General features: G+C 34.5%; 2 protein-coding genes across 2 annotated transcripts; one reads left to right on the top strand and one right to left on the bottom strand.

Annotated features, from left to right (window-relative positions):
* Nucleotides 1-3674: 3674 nt before the first annotated feature.
* LOC121995532 (GEM-like protein 1) lies at nt 3675-9141 on the top strand. Its single transcript, XM_042549253.1, has 4 exons — nt 3675-4096; nt 4189-4290; nt 4920-5191; nt 8666-9141. Exons 1-4 carry the CDS (start codon nt 3802-3804, stop codon nt 8873-8875), a joined length of 879 nt encoding a protein of 292 aa, XP_042405187.1. The 5' UTR covers nt 3675-3801; the 3' UTR covers nt 8876-9141.
* A 4674-nt stretch (nt 9142-13815) lies between these two features.
* LOC121995531 (E3 ubiquitin-protein ligase RING1-like) lies at nt 13816-15276 on the bottom strand. The gene has a single exon (XM_042549252.1). It carries the CDS (start codon nt 15156-15158, stop codon nt 14100-14102), a length of 1059 nt encoding a protein of 352 aa, XP_042405186.1. The 5' UTR covers nt 15159-15276; the 3' UTR covers nt 13816-14099.
* Between the last annotated feature and the right edge of the window lie 5145 nt (nt 15277-20421).

Here is a 20421-nt window from a genome sequence, read left to right as displayed (position 1 = left end):
CGACAGGACCCGCCTTTTGCACAATTCATGAGCATGCAAGGAACATTAAGACCTAAGGGGCAGTAAAGAGTCTTAAAGCATGATTAAAAGGGGCATTAAGGAGTGCCTTATAATATGTTGACCAAGTCAAGGGACATACCATATAGGTACTGGGTTGATCGTGTCAAGGGATATTTCAGATGAAGATTATATTGACCGAGTCTTAACTTACCGTATGGTTTCCCTATTGACCGGGTTAAAGACCTGCCACATAAACCTTACTTACCTTTGCATCATCCTCCATTCGTTTCAAATTTAGTTTTTTTGTGCTGTCTGCTTTAATCACCATAGGAAAGTTTCTTCTGGTTGGTACTATCACTAGCTGCCGATTAAACATTTGCAAATTGCAAGTTCTCTCGATCCGCGTACCGTACTCCCATCGTTAGTTCAGATAATAGTATATAAATAGAATGGCATTTCACTGAAATTTCAGTATTATCCCTTTCATATATCTAACTTTCGTAATTCCAAAAATATTATTAAGCGCATGAGATAATAATGCAATGGTTAAGCTGCTCAGTAGATAATAAAAAAAATTAAAATTTAACTCTCAGTTGTAATGTATTATAATAGATTTTTCTCGATTGTGAAAACTAGATCTAAAAATATTAGCTAGTTGGATGAGTCTTCATGAGTAGTCTAATTTATTCTGATCTATAAAAATTTTTTATAAGTTAAATTGATCATGTTAGTATTAATCAATTTGAATAGTGGAATATTTGATGCTAACTTAAAAAAATATATCACATTTTTATTATATCCTTTTTTTATTTTTATATTTAAATTTTTACTCTACTCATTTAAAAAATCTATTGCACTTAATTTACACAGTTAGAGTAGGGATATATTTATAAGACTTATATAATTATATTAATTTTAGCTTGAAGAAGCGATTTGAAATTTTCTAGGCCATTAATTAGTTAGGATAAATTAACTGATGAGCTTAGAAAATTTTAAATCATTTTAAATTAAAATCTATATACTCTGTAAATCTCATAAATCTATTCATGCCCTCAGTCTGAATTCGACTCGATAAAATTTATCACATGGTCATTATAAAACTTAAGATAATGATACTTACTTACCAACCCCATCAATCAATTCTTAAAATTCTGTTCAACAAATATTAAATTTTAAAATTTTTAAATAACATAAATCTATCAATTAATTTCCATTCAAAATTGACTGATAAATATAAATTTTTTTGAATCATTTCAAACCAAATGAATGTATTCCTACATGTCTCTATTGATGTTCTCACATCTGATAGGAATGTTTGCTAAATAGGTTTGATAAAAATTTAAATATGAAAAGAAAGGAGCATAATTAATAAGAATATGATGTATACTTTTGGAGTTATAAAAATTAAGTATATGAAATGATAATATTTTTATAATAAAAAAAATGATTTCACTTACTTCAAATACTTTTATCCGTCTCTAAATTATAGAGAGGGAGGATGAAATGATGGTAAAAGATGAATATGTTCATTTTCAGTACTCCCGTCAATTCGTCTCAGGAATAATACGGAAAAGATAAATTACGGATGACTACTAATTTTTGGAATAGTAATTAGCACATAAGGAAGATATTTGCTTCGACTTTATCAAGATTCGAATTCATTAGATCATCCCGAAGAGACGAAGAGGGAGGATGAAAGAATAATACTGAACGTCCGTCTGGTTCATTAGAACGTTGCTAAATAAAATGATAACATTATAGTAATTAACCGATGGACATAAGACATCGATTCCTAGGTACGTAATCATATCGATGAAGAATGTTTTATGGTAAGATCCAATTTTCTTTTTACGAAATTACTGTCCATTACAATAATCATTTTAATACGAAACTAAGATTTAAACATTATTCAAGCATACCTTTAATTTTAAATATTGGACAATTAGATAAAAAGCAAAAATTGATCCTCATGCGGTTAGAATTTGTTGGAGTCCTTTCTCATACACCTATTGTAGTGGTGCCCTGATTTTCTGGTCTATATGTGTATTAAGGGATAAATTATTTATAATTACGATTAGATTGTAATCGTGATTTGAATATAATTAATTATGATTTTTTTTTCTGAGTTCATTGTTTCTAGGTTATAGTTTGAATCAGGACGAATGGTAAGAGACCATCCGAAGACCGTTAACAATGGGTAAGTGACCAAACAGTCTGAAGCCAAGTGAGAGGTAGTCTTTGGATGGCCTCCGGCCACCTGTCTTAGACCTAAATTATAATCTAAAGAAAATAATAAATTCAAAAAGAGATCACAACTAATTATGATTGGATCATAATTGTAATTCAATCGTAATTATAAATCATCTATCCTCTGATTTACTTTTTCATGAACCAAAAAGGATCTATCCTCCGGTGGAGTGGTAAAATACTCAGAGGATTAACTAAAAATAAAAAAAATCTATTATGGACAAATAACATGAAGGTCAACTTTTCATTATTCATAAGCTATACCTCAAACTTATTTGATATATATTATCAAAAAAGAATACTAATTAAAAAGAGGTGTCGGAGTCGTTCGACAAATCCAACTGATATTTAAATCATAATGAAACAATAATGGAGAATCAAAGTATTAGCCAAAGAGATTAAGATTTTAAATGTTGATCAACATTTAAATCTGAAACCCTAATACCGTTAAAGCCTTAGGGATCGAGCTGGGTTGTGGAATTGCAGATCATGGAGGGGCATGTTTTCGAATCGACTCGAATTGGATTGGCGGGTCGAAAGCATTTTGACAATCCTAAGAAAGAGGATAACGGGAATGCATGAGCGCACAAATGAGGGGAATATCGGGATAATTGAAATCTTATTTAATTGATTGAATCAACTTTTAATTTAAATAAAATAATTTCAGCAGATTTTTTAAAAAAATCTTAATCAAATTATCACATTAATATATATATATATATAATTTTATTTAAAAGTTAAAAAATTATAAATAAATTTTATTTATTTATTTATTATATATTTTATTTTAAAGAAAATTCAAAATATAAAGTTGATTTAGAATTTGATCATCCTAATAAATATTAAATTAAAATTTTAAAAAATTTTAATAACGGTTTTCTACTGATCCGATTCTACCTGCAAATCGATCATGCGCAATATTATGATTCAAGTTTTTTACAAGTATAAATACTTTATTTAACTTCTATTTAAAAACCGTTCAGAATATACAGGTGGCGCTCTGGAGACTGGAGGAGCCGTGACCGCTAATCTGGTGGACCGGGGGCGCGTAGCCATGAGTCAAACCGGAGTGGACTGTTACTTCATAATTTATCAACGTATCGTCAATATATCGAGCGTTGTTTATTCGTAACGGGCGAAATTTCAAAATATTTTTTTGTTTTTCTTGACGGATACGCTTCGGCGCTCCGCTGGCCTTCCATGAAGCGACGCTTGATAGAAAGTTTCGTGAAGAGGGATTCCTTGCCTTTGGATGGATGAAAATTAATCTCAGCCACAAATTTTCTTGCGATTATGATTCATTTTAACATATCCAACGGTGGAAAAGCACCTTTCACGTGATTAGAGAGTGACGTAGAGCAGCATTTTGTGTTTTTGAAGATTATTGTGCCGTTATTTAGGTATGTCGGAATCATTAATCTGGTCCCTGCGGTAACGTGAACTCAGTCCCGGTGACGACTCAGGACACGAATCGGGTCTCGGAGGTTGGAAGACCTCCGCCGCAAGGAAGGGAGCGAACTGCCGAAGCCCAAGCTACATCGCCGCTCCATCGACATGGATTCGACCGTCGCACACGCCGCCAAGCCCGTGTCTGACGGATCTCATGCTCCGGAAGCTGCCTCGCACGCGAATCTCCAGTCCGAGGACGACGCTTCGCCGCCTCCGCCGCCACAGGCGGCTCTTCTGAATTCCGAAGACCTTCGTACTCTGCAGCAGCCCAATCCTGATTCTTATCCTACTGATCTACCAAAGGAGGCGCTGCATGCCCCCGCCTCCGCTGAAGTAGCACCGCCGGAGTCGAACCCTTACATCGCTCGCTCCCCCGCCGCTAACTCTTCCTCGTCGAAAAGTATTAGCTTTTTCCCCCATCTGAAATTTGCTTGGCAACGAGTGTTTCTTCTTTTAAGTTAGCTTCTGATTGTGAGGTTTTCGAATGGTTAGGTACCGCGGAGACTGTGAAGACCGTGCTTAAGAGATGGGGGAAAAAACTTGGGGAGTCGGCGAGGAAAGCTGAGGACTTGTCTAAAAATACATGGCAGCATCGTGAGCAATGTTTTACCTGAGTTTATACCTCGTTCATATTAGCTCTGCAAATATCGAATGGAGTTCTGTTATAGTGACTCTATTTTTTTTTTTCAATCACATTAAATTTTGATTAAGACTAGATTTTGTGATCATAGAACAACAGCAGAGCAGAGAACATTGCTTCTTCTTCTTCTTCTTCTCTCTCTCTTTTTTTTTTTTGGCAATATCGTTTTTTGTAGTAACAGGGAGTTTCAAAACCAAGAATGATTTTTACCTTCCTATTCCTTCTCCTATGTCTAGTACAAGTTAGGGATTTATTTGATCTTTGGTTTATGAAAGTTTATTACTTGTTGATACTAAATTCACGGTATGGGTTGAAGTTAGTAAGTGAAATTAAATGAAGTGGGTAATGAATACAGACTAATTATTCAAGTTTTGTATCTCATGATGAATTTATTTGTACGCTGCAAATTATTGGTTTTGTTGTTGTTAATATAACATAATTACTTTATTATGACTAAATATATTCTGCTCAAATTTTCTTTATTCTTTGCCTCAACGTTTCCTTCTCTTATGAATTCTTGATATTGCAATTTTTGCATTTTCTTATTCTGAATTTCACTTCTAATAATCTCTCTCAACTCCAGTGAACACAGGACCAAGTTTTGTTGAAGCTACCATGGGAAGAATTGCTCAAGGAACCAAAGTGATTGCAGAAGGTGGCTACGATAAGATATTTCGACAAACTTTTGATACCCTTCCTGAAGAACAGCTAAAAAAATCCTATGCCTGTTATTTATCAACATCTGCTGGTCCTGTCATGGGAGTTCTATACCTCTCTACTGCAAAACTTGCATTTTGTAGTGACAATCCTCTTTCCTATAAGGTTGAAGACAAAACTGAATGGAGTTATTATAAGGTACTCATGTTGAAGTTCTCTAGCATTTCAATTTAATGTTTCCTGATCAACAACATTTTTTTTTTCTGCTAACTCAACTTTCTTCTGTGGAGAAGGATATGTCTATCGAGTGTGATACATGCTATTTAGAATTATTAGAATTATGAAATGCTACCTTCATACATAAATTTCCTCCCAAATATATTTAACTGTCTAGAAAGAAGAAGTTTAGAGGCTCAAAATATTCAAGTATATTAGCAAAATGCTTCATTCATCAAATTTAGCATATAGGATTAAGCATTCAAAAATAAATTCTTAGTCTGAGGAGTTATGTTTTGTGAAGCCCATCATCATACTGCATCAGACATGGGCATTACTAGAGGAGCATCATATGGAGTGGCACAAAACACACTGTCATTTGCAATGATTATAAACAACTATCTTTGGCTAAACCATGGACAACTGTTTTTTATCATCATTTACAGAACAAATGAAAAGTTCTTTTTATTTGCTAAGATGTTCAACTCAATATAGAGTTACAATTACTAGATAAGATCTAGGAAGCCAACCCCAAATAGTTGGAAATCATATCTTGGCTTGGTTGTTGTTACGTGATGGCAAGACCATTGTTCATAATTGTAGGTGATTAGTCTCAATGATAAATGTTGAAATTGCCTTAAACCATTTGCAGACAAAATGTTATATAGGTAACTTTGTGTGCTATTACCAGCATGAGTGTGTTGCTACACTCAGACACTGGTACACAGTTAAAGATAAAGTATGAGTTTATTTCTCTGTCACTACATCTAATTAGATGTAAAAACTGTCCTAGAAAATTTCACATTATATATGTAGAAAACTAGTAATGGTGTTTGCAACATTTTTTTAATAAAAAATGTACATTTATAATATTTAATTCTTCCAAACATATCATGAAGTTGATTACCACAATATTGTTTGGATAATGCGCGCACATGAAGTCGAGTAACTCATCTGTACAGCCTACATTAACTTTTTTGGATTTTTCAGTTTAAATTATTTATATCCTATAAAAAATTTTATGAGGAGATAAATAAAAACAAATTTTACATTCCAACTTTTGCCAAAATCTATACTGAAAATTTTGTTTCCACAAATGGAATTAGGACAATATATTTCACTATATGCCCACATCAGGCTACATCAAAAGTTCATAAATATTTGTTTGTGTTCTTGATGAAATGAGGGTTTTAATGCACAAGTGAATACAGTTTTTTTTCATTAGATATTGTCCTTTCCGATACTTTGGCATTCATATGCCTTCTCTACACCTGTCAACATCCACACTTCCAGTCAAAACTTGATACTCTTTAGTAGATCCGCTACCTTAGCGGCCCCCCTAGTGCCGGCCCCACGGATATGGAGGGAGGTTCATGCAGGTACACAGGCCATAGGCGCATGGCGGGGTAAACCCCAGGTCGTCAGTTCCTGAGAATCGACCCCTGACCATTACGCTAGAGATACCATGCGTCCACCGTCTGTGCTACGCCCTGGGGGCTCAAAACTTGATACTCTTAATTTGATAGCATGTAAACATTTGCAAAAAACACCCTGTTGGACACAGATCGACACCTATACTGGATGGATACTCTTACTATGATCCAAGTAATAAATTCTCACAATACAAAAAGCATTAGATGCTTTGTTTCACAAGAGTGAAAACTAGTTGCTTCTACTTAATATGTACATGGTTTATGCATATGGCTTAGGTGAAAAGGAGAAAAGAACCCACACATTGGGACAAACTTAGCTCTGACATAGCATGTACAGTAGCATAGGGATGACCTTAAGCAATTCACACAACATAAAACACATGAATTAAACAACCCATATTAATTGACCTACAATCCCATTAAAGAAAATTTATATGCTGACTTAAGCAATCAATAGTGTGGTACATGGCTCTTGATTGTTTATTTGGCTAAAATAAGTTTAATCAAATGGCATCACTTTGCTTTATGATCTAGAGATTTGTTTAACTCCTATAATCCTTATGCAACCATTAATGAGTGTAACATTCTCTCATTTCATAAGCTTATATGGTTGCTTTATTTGGCTAAAATAAGTTTAATCAAATGGCATCATTTTGCTTTATGATCTGGAGATTTGTTTAACTCCTATAATCCTTATGCAACCATTAATGAATGTAACATTCTCTCATTCCATAAGCTTATATGGTTGCTTTATTTGGCTAAAATAAGTTTAATCAAATGGCATCATTTTGCTTTATGATCTGGAGATTTGTTTAACTCCTATAATCCTTATGCAACCATTAATGAATGTAACATTCTCTCATTCCATAAGCTTATATGGTTGCTTCTTCAAAGAATTTATTATGTTGATTGCAGTTGTTCAAATATTAATTAAATACTAATTATGATCTTAATCAAACTAATAAATTTATAGAACTATAAAAGTGCTATTACCATACGATGATTAGGAAGATACAACTACTATTTATGTTTCTAATATTTATCTGATTCATTTCATTATTTCTATATATTTTGATTAAAGTAAACATAACCAAGAATGCTCATCTTCTCCTTGTCCACTTTTTTTGCCTAAATATATCAAGTTGTTGTGAACTAACAAATTGGCTTGATTTAGCCAACCCAATTGAGGACAAGTAATATAAATGCAGTCAATATTGCATATACATATGCGGACTAATTAATATGTGACCACAAAATGTCTTTTTAAAAGAAAGTTCATAGGATACAGTCAACAAAATGGGTCCCTAAATCTTCTAAACTAGACATCTCATGTACATCTCTATATAATATATCTGAAGAAAATCGTCAACATAATGATCAATGAATTCTCAAAGAATAATGTAGAATGAATTCCAAATGGTCATATGTGTACATGCATATGAAATATTTTGCATCACGTATCCCAAATATGCCTATGTAGTCTCATATGGTGTTATTTTTTAACTGACTGTCATACCAATCTAATCTATCTGTTCATTCTAATTTAATCTCTAGGTATCAATTTGACGATAAGATGCAAAAGCTTAGCCTACATTACTTCTGATATGACCTTTCACAACAAGGTTTAGATATTGTATATAGGTGGTACGCGGTCAGATCATATAGTTCCATATCTGTCAATTGTTATATAGTAAACTTTGTGAGCATATTCAGTGAGTGTTTAGAAAATTTATCAATAATTCTATCCCTTAATGTGTAATTTAAGTATTCATAGACAACTCATGAACACAGTTTACTAATTCCACATGTGATTTTCATTAATAAAAAATTCCAATAAGATCCAGTTATTACACTTACCAATAGGCAAAACGCCTAGAACTTCTTTAATTATTTTCTTTTTGAACTACACTTGTTTCTACAGCGACTACATTTTAGTTTCTTTTTGTCACTCTTTATAGTTTGCTATTTTGAATTGAATGTCCTAACATGATATTTACAAATTCGCTTCCCGGATCCTGAGCAGGTTGCTATTCCTCTACATCAGCTCAAATCTGCTAATTCATCAACAAGCAAAAAGAAACCTGCAGAAAAGTATATCCAGGTTGTGTCGGTCGATAACCATGAATTTTGGTTCATGGGGTTTATGCACTACGATAGTGCCGCAAAGAGTTTACAGGATGCTTTGCATGATGCACAGAACACAGAACCAGTAACAACGGCATCAACTGTATAAGTTCATTCAAGAATCTAGAAACCGGATTGCTCGACGTCCCCAAGGACACCAAATAATTGCCGTCGGTGCATCTACCTTTGATCTGGAACATGTGCTCATCCTGTATCTCAGCGTTCTTTCAAGGCAACTACTTAATCACTTAGTTACTTTTGATTCTCCTTCAGGTTTTTGTCTTATTTCCTGTGCAAGGTTCTATAATTTTCACATGGCTTGTGTTAGACCTGAATGTTCATATCATATATTGCTTTGACCAATGATTTTGTCGATCCCGTTGAATTCATACAGATTTGTGCAAGCTTTAGTACAGACCTCTGCCTGAATCATATACTTGAATTGGGTAATGCTATGACTCTTCCAAATGATAGTTAAAAAAGGATGAGGGGTAAGATAAAGCTCAAAAGAGGAAGAAATAGTGGGCTCCATGAAATAGTTAATGTGGACTCGTAAAGGAAGGCTCATCATTTCTAGATGGTTGATCATTCAAGAGATGAAAAGTGCCATTGAGGTTTCGCTTGATCTATTCCCCATTTATATGTTGCATGTGACAGAGACCTACTTGAATTCTTTTCTGTTTCTCAGTTTGTGTATGGGAGGGAGAGGAAACAGCTACTGCTTCCTTTAACCAATTGCATAAAGTATGTTTACCACAAAGAAAGGAGCATGCGCGCGCGCACGCACACATACACACACAGGCAAGAGTGCACGTGTGCACACACATGTACATACTATGTTTTTAGTCGCCCAACTAAAGCCAAATTTGCATTGTATGGGGCTAAAAGTCTACATATACAGCTTCTTAAGTGCCCCTTGTTTCTTTTTAGGCATCAATCTTTTATCAGTAGGGATGGGGGAAAAAATCTACATATTCAATCCCACCTGAAAAGTCCAATCAACCTGATCTAAAAATTCAGATCTATCAAGATCTTAGATCGAGTTTATAGCTTTTTACAATCTCAAATTTGGGATAAAAGTTCGCTTTCGAAAATGATACAAAATCTAAAGAACACTAGGTTGACTAGATTGATATTTACCATGTTCAACTGTGTGTGGAAATTAAATTGATGAAATTAAGATTTCCGAAAAGAAAAATGATTTGAAGAGGAAAAAATCTCAAGGAACTCAAGGATAGATACATAAAATGATAAGTCCATAAACATAAAAATGATGAATCATAAATTTATATGTGTATCTCTAAATTTTTTACTGAGATTTTTTCCTTTGCGTAGGCATGTAATTAATGACCAATCTGAACAACGACTTTTGACTTTTAACTCTCACTGCAGCTCATGTTTCCTTTGTTGTTTTATGCACTAGAATTTAGTGCCTGGGAAGTTTAGATCTGGAGTCCATCCATGAAAGGCTCTTGAATAGAGGAGCTGCAAAAGAAAGGCTGTTCATGTTTTGTCATTCAATTCGAAACAGTAGGAAACAGAGAAAAAAAATGAAATGATAGTGCAGTTTTCTAGCAGCTTTAAGGTTCTCTCAATTCCAGATGAATTAAAATGTCTTGGAATTTAGTGGCAGTGAACGGAGATAAAGAGAAGCTCAAGTAAGTCAAGTAGAAGCTCCCACTAATCCGAGTCACCAGGAAAGGTCTATTATATACCGTCTTACCCTACTTTGTAAGAGACTGTTTTTGAGACTTGAATCTGTGACCTCTAACCATTGAGCCAAAGCTCCCCTTCAAAGTATGTCCAAAACATAGTCAGCAATATTTCATCAGATGGAGATCCAAAATAAAACCAACAGTGGATACTGGAATTTGAAACTGACTTTATAGACTTGCGGAATACAAATCCATAAATAAATAGTGATTGAAAGAAAGAAGCAAAACTAAATGTTTATTGCTTTCCAAGTAGAAAACTGAGTATAGCACAAGAAGCTAAGTAATGAACATAAAATTTAGATCATCTTTGGCATGTTGGTGGTGCAGATGAATCTACAAAGGGTAATGGCAAACATTAAAACTAAATTAGGCTCATAGGTGCACTAACCATGCTGTTGGCGCATATTGGTCACCATTAAAATCAGATAAAGCTTCTTAAACAAGGGTAGAATGAGTACAAAAACATTGTAGCAGTTTAAATTCACAATAATATAATATTGGCACTGAGCGCCGATTTAAATTCAGAAATAACTTATAATATGCCAAACCTGTGAAAACCCACCCAAATCAAAGTTTACATATAGCTTCAAGAAACTCAGACAATGAATATGACATCCAGAAAATATCATATCTACTGGACTTACCTTTGTGTTAGATACAATAGATTTGCAATCAACACTGTTTTAGAGAAATGCCTTTTTGAAGATTATAATACTAATACAGAGGCAGTAAAAATCTAGCGATCTGAGAAGCTATTAGATAAGAGCAAACAAAATATTTTAGTTTAGATACAAACAGCATCAGGAAGGGGAGCCTTGGCGTAACGGTAAAGTTGTTACTTTGTGATCAAAAGGTCACGGGTTAGAATCCTGAATACAGCCTCTTGCAAAAAGTGAGGTAAGGCTGCGTACAATGGATCCTTCCCCGGGACCCCGCATGGCGGAAGCTTCGTGCACGGGGTTGCCCTTTTTTTTTTAGATACAAAGGGCATCAGGATACGTGCAGCCTTTCAGGTATACACAGAGGTTAGCAATATGAGCACAAATGTCACAAAGTACAGAGTTCGTGAAAAGATCTGAATTTGGTTATAATATTGTTTTAAATAAGGAAATAACTTATAGGAGATTTGTGCTAAACCAGTGCGAAAGACCCCAAGCACTCATGGCAACATAAGAAGTTTCTAAAGATGCATTCTATTTTTTGTGATGGCCTATAATTCCTGAATTAGGATTTAGGATTTGATACCATCACCAAACATAATTTCAAAAACATTGTGTGTTTGTTTTGTTTGTTCAGGGTACTTGCATGAAGTATTTATATTCCAATTACAAGACTGATTCTAAGAAGAAGGATTGATTCCATCTGCAAGATTAACTCAGTAGATACATAATTCAATTCTCAATACTACATGTATATTATGTAGGTATTATTTGACAAATTTGACTTGGATTCTGAAGAAAGGAATGTCAAGTACCTTCTATTTCCTTAGTAGACTTCAATGAGAATGATGTACAATCACAAAAGGTCTAGCAAAGGTGGTGTTCTACAAACTAAAAGTATTAAAATTGTCAAGTAAGCTCTCCCTCTCCTTTACGAAATTTAAGGTGAAAATGTCTATGTATGAATATTGACCTAGGTACCACGTAAAACCTAATAATCACTTCAACAAAAACAAATGCAATGAAGAAAGCCCACAAAACAAATCCAATTATTCTGAAATCACACAACAGAAGGCAGTTTTTAACATAATTACATCTGTGAATTTGGTTGGGGATTATGTAAGCATTGGTATTTATTGGTTTATCTCACTCCACATCAATTACAAAGGTTTAAAAGGACTCACTTAAAATATTTTTCACCAAAAAAATATGGAACAAAATATCCAAGTATGGGTTAAAATGAATCACTATTAATTCATTTTCTAGCCTTTAAAAATCATAGAAGGGAGATCTAAAGACCAAACTAAACAGAGAGTTAAATCTAGTTGGGTAGAGAAAGTTTGCCTATATAGATAGCTGAGCCAAAGTCAAATAGAAAGGCTCCACTTTGTATCTGGTAATTCAAACCCTCCAAACTACATGGAACCTGAGAAGATTGATTTAGGATACTTTATTTTTGTTCACAAGATTTAATTTTCATAGATCTTGAAGATGTCTCACATAATTCACTCCAAATCAAAATGACATATTGGAAGTATCCTGAATAACTATAACTATAAATAGTATTGAATAACTATTTCCACTTATGCAATGAATTAACCAAAAGGATAGCCAAAATATAATCAAAGACAGGCACTTAAACAGCACTATATCACAACTTCAAAAAGAGAAATCAAGATAGGAACTTTGTGTTGCAGCGCAATTGCAAAATGAAACCATAAGCATGCTTTTCAAAACTACTAGGCAGCAAATTTCAATATGAATGAGCGATGTCTTGAAAACAAATTACAGTACAATCAAATGAGATAGTACCACAGTTATGAGTTATAAGTTATGAGTAAAAACATAAGAAGAATTTTATTTGTGTGAACGTTTATGATTTGCAAAAGAAAAAAAAACTCACTGGAAAATCAACAAAGGTATAGCATACCTCTAATCATATATGATTTTGCAAGAATTGAATTACATGCAACAAGCAAAACCTAGTAGAATTGTGTATAGTAAGTAAATCAAAGTGAATGTATGATAATATATTACCATTAACTCCAGTTCTAATGCAAAATGCTGTCAATTAGCAAGTGGCCTAAGTAATTCAGGCTAAGCAATATCTTGAAGACAAATATGAACAGACTGGATTGCTAATGCAAACAAAAAGAAGCATAGCTAAAATATGTACGGTGCATATTGAACTCTATAATCTAATCTAGCTTTTTAAACCCAAACAATAAAAAGTTTCTTCATGGAATTTCAAGTTATGAGAGTTACTATAAAAAGAAGTGTATGAACTAGGAGGTTGAATACAACATTAATCTGACACCGGAAAAGGCAAGCTTGTTCATCCATAGCCTCCAGATATGAGTTGGAACTGAATATATTCTGACTAGCATCTAGTCATTCAATGGAACAGTGAAGTAGGCATCTACAGTGTAAAAGTGAGATATTAAGTAACTTTTAACATTCCAAACTTCAGGTTCACACAAATGTAAACGGTTCTAGCAAAAACATGTGATGCTGACAAAAAGAAATGAAGGGTACATATTGCAAATAAATTGTATTAGCAGACAAAATGTGAAGCAGAATAATGCCATATGAGCTAGCAGCCAACAAAATAAAACACAAACACCATGCATTATGTAAGGCGAAAGAATAAATCAGACAAGGAAACCAAAGTAGGCTAGAGATTCAAACCAAATGTTTATTTTTGCAACATCCAATGACCCGACAAGCTTGCTTTGCTGAGCAGAAAATTGATGGAAGTTAAGCATCCAACAACTTGCCCTTAACAAAGTTTTAGTTATTTACTTTACCGCCACCAAAGTCCTCGGCCAAGGTAAAATATTGAACTCCATCCTAATACATCATAGATAAAAACAGAAATGACAAACTCCTGAATTGGCTGACTGCACTTTGTTTCCATAATATTAATATAAAACTTGTCTAAAAGCTAACAGATGTCATGTTACATAGGCATACTGTGGATTCTGGCAACCCGCCCATGTCTTGAGAAAAAGTACCCTCTTCCATTGGTAGAAACCGATCTTTCCATATCAGAACCATCCTTCTGATTAACAATCTCTTTGGAGGAATTGCCCTTTGTTGCACTCCCTTCCATGAAGTTTGTATCTTTCCCATTCTTTTCAAAGATTATTTGTCCTGCCTCGATTCTAACAGTGATAGAATTCATAAATGGTGTGTCCATTGAGACGGATCGCCTAACCGGCTGCCGAATATTAGCACCCATGTCAATTTGCTCTTGCGACGAAGAACACTCAGGAAATGAATCAAATGCTTCAGAAGGGTTGATCGGAATCCCTAAGTCAATCGAGCTCCGTGATCCTCCGTTTTGTTGTTCATCCAGTAGAGGGTTTCCTATCTGGCTATCCACAACAGCGGAGGATACTGAGTCGGAGTCCACCGAGTCCCTCGAATTAGAGATAGAGAGGTCCGGGAAAGCGAGTGCAGGCTCGCCCTGGGAATCTACGATGTGAGCCCGGCAGAGGGGACAATTGACATGAGCTCGGAGCCAGGTGTCGATGCAGGGTACGTGGAACGCATGGCCGCACTTAGGGAGCAGGCGGACGCGTTCCCCATCGCAGAACTCGCCAAGGCACACAGAGCAGGTGGAGGCGCTTTCGAGGAGGCCGTCTCCGGCGCGGTACTCCGCCACGGAGATGGAGCTGATGATGGACTCGTCGAGGCCGGTTGTCCGGATGTACCACACGTGTTGGAACGGATCCCCATCACCCGACGACGATCCATCGTCTTGATTACCTCCGAGGCTTAAGTCAGCGGCGTCGCGCGGGGGACGGCGGCGACGGCGGAGAACAGCGTAGTAGGTGAAGAAGAAGAGGAGGGCGGCCGCAAAGATGGAGGCGCCGATCAGGAGGAAGTTGGCGAGGCGGAGGCTGTGTTGACGTTCGGGGCTGGAAAGCGGAGGAGGAGGAAGGAGGGCGAGGGAGGGAGGGCACTCGTCGTCGTGCTCTGGTCCATCGGAAAGGATCCGTCGATAGGGATACATCGGAAGTGGATCTCACGCAGGATCGTTAGGGCGGATGATGACCGGAGAACAGATTGGTCGGCATCGCCTACGGAGGAGAGAGAACGAAAGGGGTCAAATGAGAAGTCATCCGTTTCGGATTGTTCAGAGTCAATGGTAGTGGGGTTCTGCCGCAGCACCGATCGATGGCCACGTGGCGTATGGGAAGGTGCGGATTACGTGGTGCCGGTGCTAGCCTTCCGTGCAAGCTGCATAGCCGACCCACCCACTGGCTTACCGTGGAAGCATGAGTGGGCTCCTTCGGCGAGGTTGTTGCCGGGTTGGTGGGGCGGGTATTACTCGGCGTATCAGAATTAATTTCTGGGGCGTGATTCCATTAGGAAAGTGGAACCCACGTCGTAACCGGCCACCGTTACTCTGGCCTTCCCCTTTTTAATCAATTGGGCCAAAAACGACGGTCGTCCGCTGTGCAAGCGGTTTAGAAGAAAGTGCCGTCGTTAAAATAGCGGCGATAAATACTAGATAGAATTAATTATATATCTTTTTGATATTTTTTTTTTCAAAAAATTTAAAAAAACTAATATAAAAATATTTTGTAAAAAGATATATAAAACTCATAAAAAATTAACACCTAAACCCTATAAACATTTCTAATTATTCAAGTAAAAACACATTTCTATTATTCTGTATATAGTGTTTCTATCAAAACTTGCATCATAAGACTCCTAAGTTTGTTAAATTATTTGATGTTTAATTCAAGTTTACCCACATGTTTAGAGTTGAACATGTTTGATAAATGTTATTGTGATATTAGTCTACGGTGCAAGAGTAATTATACACATTACATTAATAGATCTCAGATGCTCGTAGTGAAAGGAATTCAATGCAACTAGCAAAACCAAATTAACGATATGTATCTACAGGATGTAGTTATCATGTTTACGGCTAAAATCCTATCGATATTGAAACAATGGTGAAACCAAAAGGTTGACCTGAATCCAAAGCCAATGACATTGTCTTGATCTTGTTCGCTGAATGTACCTGAAACACAGTGGAAAAGTTTTTTGCAAGAGATTTGACGATAATCGTAGTCTTGTCTCAAGAAGAAGAAGAAGAAGAATCAAAATCTCAGCATGCCCAAATGAATTTAGACTTCCTCCTCTTATACCAACCAAGTCCTACAAGGACCATTCTCAAGGATCCGTAACCCATTAATAGTCTATTAATGTTAACTGATGGTAACTACATTTACTCAAAAAGATGTAGCAGATCCTACTGAGCAATATAGTTGAATTTCCTCCTTTGGAGGCTGGATGAATATAATCGGACAATATCCTCAAAGCCTATAGGACAATGTTATTTAGAATCGTAGAATGATCTTATGGATATGTCGAGCAATAACTCTGTATTCTATAGAGCAATCCTACGAGGGTTCACCGGGCAATATCCTCAGAGCCTACTGGACAATGTTACTTATAATTTGTGGAAGGATTTTGTGGATGTGTCGAGCAATAACCCTGTGTTATGCAAAGCAATCATACAAGGATTCATCGGGCAATATCCTCAAAGCCTACAGAGCAATAACTTTGCGTTCCCCAGAGCCATCTCACGAAGGATCACCAAACAATAACTCTATGTTCTACAGAGCAATCTTATGAGACATGTTGAGTAATAACTCTACATTCCGCGGAATAACTTTATGAAAGATCGTCAAGTAATAGTGCTAAGAGTGCAGAAGGAAATAATATGAAGATCTGCAAAACAATATGGTCAAGCAAGTCCTTCATTATCAAAGCTCTTGATTAACAATACGTGATAATAATCAAATAGAGGGAGATAAAGGTGTTTCCTCTGAACCCTTCCTGTCTTACATGATAACTAATGATTGGGAGACAAGTGTTAGAGGTTAGAGGTGGTTCCCTTTATTCCTTCTTCATAATATGTGATAATTAGTGAATGGTAGATGGACATTGGTTGTTAGAGACGGTGTCCTCAGAACCCCCCTTCACTCTACGTGGCAGTCAGGAATTGGGGGTGCAGTAACAATCACTGACTTAAGCAGGAAGAAATGGAAAAGTGCGAAGATGAATAACGTGGAGATTCCTTTTCTGTCATGTATATAAATGCCTTGGAAGTTTTAGGTACTATAGCCTTCTTCTCACTATAAAGGTAATTCTTTCTTTTTCAAGTCATTCTTTTGCTATACTATTTTTTCTTATTCTCTTTTTCAATCGATTACTAATTTGAGCGTCGGAGGTTATCCTGACTCTAACTTGTATTACCATCTCAAATTCATTCGTTCATACGACAAAGGAAAACTCGTGAAGGAGGAACCCAAGTAAGTAAAAAAAAGAACATCATTAACGAATCAAGTTATAGTTTACCCATGTTAATCCACATCCGATAACTTAACCCTCTTTAATACACAATGTGTTATATTATTTAATGGAGTTTAATTCTTAACGATAATTACGTGTATTACCCTCAAATTGAGACTTAATTCTTCGTGTAGACTATGAGGAATACTTTTATATATCTTGGATTAATTTTGGCTTAAAAGAATCACTTTTTTAATATAAAATATAAAAAATTCTTGTGTAGGCCACTTTTTTTATGCTAAGTTTAATCCTCGTGTATATGGGTGAGAAAAATCAGTTAAACCAAATAAACGATCAAACAGATGGAATTTAAAATTTTAGCTTGGTTATTTCGGTATTTTATTTTTTTTCAAAAAATAAATTTATTAAATTAATTTAGTTCAATTTTAATTATACAATTTTTTATTTAGTTAAATCGAGTAAATCAAAATAAAAAATTTAAACGATAAATCTTTCACGTTAAAAAAATTCAATTTTTGTTAAAAAATCTGATTAATTAAATTTTTGATCGAATTAATTGATATTTTATTTATTTATTTTTTATTAAAAAAAATTAATTTTAAAACGATTCATTTATTTAATTTTAATTAATTCAATTCTATTTAATTTTAACCTAATACTCCGTCTTAGTTATGTGTATCTAGAATATTTGCAGTGCATTAATTTTTCAAAAGAAAAGAAAAAACTTGGTCCACCACTTTGTCTTAGTATCAAGGACACTTTGTTATATTTAAGTGCATTGATTTTGATTTTAAAACAATTTCATAAAGGTTTGAGAAAGAAAACATAAGTAAAACTCAAGTTTAGCATTTTCGTTAATGCACAAGTGTACCACAATATTTCAGCACATGAAAACAAAATGAAATTTATAAAACTTAATAAAATTCTATGGTAAAAACTTTTTTAAAATCATTTGAATTCATCATCAATATTTACACATTATCAACTTTATAAAGTCAACAATTGCTATTATTCTAAATCTAAAATAGACAATATATATAATTATTTAGTACTGAAAATACAATATCAATATCAACTTATTTAAAGATTTTCTATAGGATACCAACACATAATATGTGTAAGCCGATAATCATATGTTAGATTTACAAAATAGATATAGATATAATAGTTAGAAGTAAGAAAGTAGGAAGAACATCAAAGGTTAAGAAATGAATGACGAGCTCAATTATGTTAAACGCCTCCATACAAAGAGTCAAAGAGTATGCAACACAAAAACAATTTCAAACAAGATGAATGAGGAGTGTAAAGAGCTTGTTGTTGAATTTAATATCCTTTACAATGGTCTCATATGTGATTTAAGAGATTTACAATACCAAAATATATTAAGTGATCTAACTTAAGTCATTGAGTTTCAGATTATTATATGTGAGTTCAATGTATATAATCTTTTAGTCTAATCCATTATTATTTATGAGTTGATAAATGATTAGATTTCTATATAAAGGGGAGGTCTCCAAGAATTTATGACAATCTTAACAGAGTTTTTGGTTCCCCATTGACCTAGAGTTTTTCGACATCATCATCCCCTAAACTTCTTGGAAGACCTTCCTTTCCGCTGGATCTTCCACATGGATTAAGCTGACGATACTAAAGACAAGGACATGACTCTTCAATCAACTTCTTTGTCTATTATGCTTTCTTATGTGATGTCGTGTTTATGACATAACTAGATCTCGATTAGATTTATCGTTTATCTCTTTGGATTTCTTTATTTGTTCTTAGAAATCATGAGGTTAAGGAAAACAATAAACTCTACCAATTCGTATCAGATCCGAGGATATGTTTCATCGTTTTTATGGTAGTAAAGGTTGAGTTTTGCATCAATCTTTATTTTTTATATGCTAGATCAAGTTTTCCTAGTATAACATAATTTTTTGATGATCGAAAAACATGTAAAAAAGAATTAGGATAGACTTTTTTTTTTTTTTCAAGTTTTTCATGTTTATGAGAGGAACATAAAGAACAGTAGAAAAAACTACCGCGTTTAACTTAATTTTTAGGTTAAATTGCAATGACTTAATCGATTGACTTGGTCGGCTAATTGATTATCAAACCTAAAATTATGAATAGAATCATCCAGAATTGATCGTTTAATCGATTTAGGTTAAATTGCAATGACTTAATCGGTTGACTTGACTGGCTAATTGATTATCAAGCCTAAAATTATGAATATAATCATCTAGAATTGATCGTTTAATCGATTAAAGTTTCCCTGATTGATTGAGAATTTTTTTATTAAAAGTCTTGAGTCGTGATAAAATTTTGGTATTAATCGATTAGAATTTTTTCCTAATCAATTAATAGGCTGAAAATATGACAAACTCGATTAGAATTGATCAACCAATCGATTGGTACTTCAATTGATTGAGATTGAGGTCCAATCAATTGAGATTAAAGTCCAATCGATTAATAACCTTAAACTAGCTTTAATCGAGTGAACATATTTCTTAATGATTAAACATTACTTTAATCGATTAAACACATTTCTTTATCAATTTAACATTGCTTTAATAAAAATAATAATAAACCTAGTTAGTCCCATTGACTAACCCTGAGGTTGACCAATCCGACCCTATGAAAATTTTCCACTGATCACAAGGATAAATCGGAAAGTGCGCACGGCGGACAACCTAGGAACCTAACATCCTTTGGTTACGTGTCCCATTTAGAAAAAAAAATTCTATAAATATGCCATAGTTATGGATCAAATTATGGATATCTAGATGACAATCTAAATATCCTACCATAGCACCATATATAGCTTCAAGGACAATATTGCTTTAATCATTCCGGGAATAGAAATCAATTAAAACAATTTTAAGTAAACAGTGTGTTTATGCATTAAAATGTATTAAATAATAATAATAATAAATACATTAAATAAT

Source organism: Zingiber officinale, chromosome 6A (genome assembly GCF_018446385.1).
Source record: "Zingiber officinale cultivar Zhangliang chromosome 6A, Zo_v1.1, whole genome shotgun sequence".
Lineage (NCBI taxonomy): Eukaryota > Viridiplantae > Streptophyta > Magnoliopsida > Zingiberales > Zingiberaceae > Zingiber > Zingiber officinale.
The sequence above is the reverse complement of the archived record's forward strand: the minus strand, read 5'-3'. Positions and strand labels throughout refer to the sequence as shown.

Excerpts from the sequence above, each read along its gene's own strand:
- LOC121995532 (XM_042549253.1), top strand. The coding sequence starts at position 3,802 with ATGGATTCGACCGTCGCACACGCCGCCAAGCCCGTGTCTGACGGATCT. Across the intron at positions 4,291-4,919 it reads TAAAAATACATGGCAGCATC|TGAACACAGGACCAAGTTTT; the intron begins GTGAGCAATGTT and ends TCTCAACTCCAG. Across the intron at positions 5,192-8,665 it reads CTGAATGGAGTTATTATAAG|GTTGCTATTCCTCTACATCA; the intron begins GTACTCATGTTG and ends GATCCTGAGCAG.
- LOC121995531 (XM_042549252.1), bottom strand. The coding sequence starts at position 15,158 with ATGTATCCCTATCGACGGATCCTTTCCGATGGACCAGAGCACGACGAC.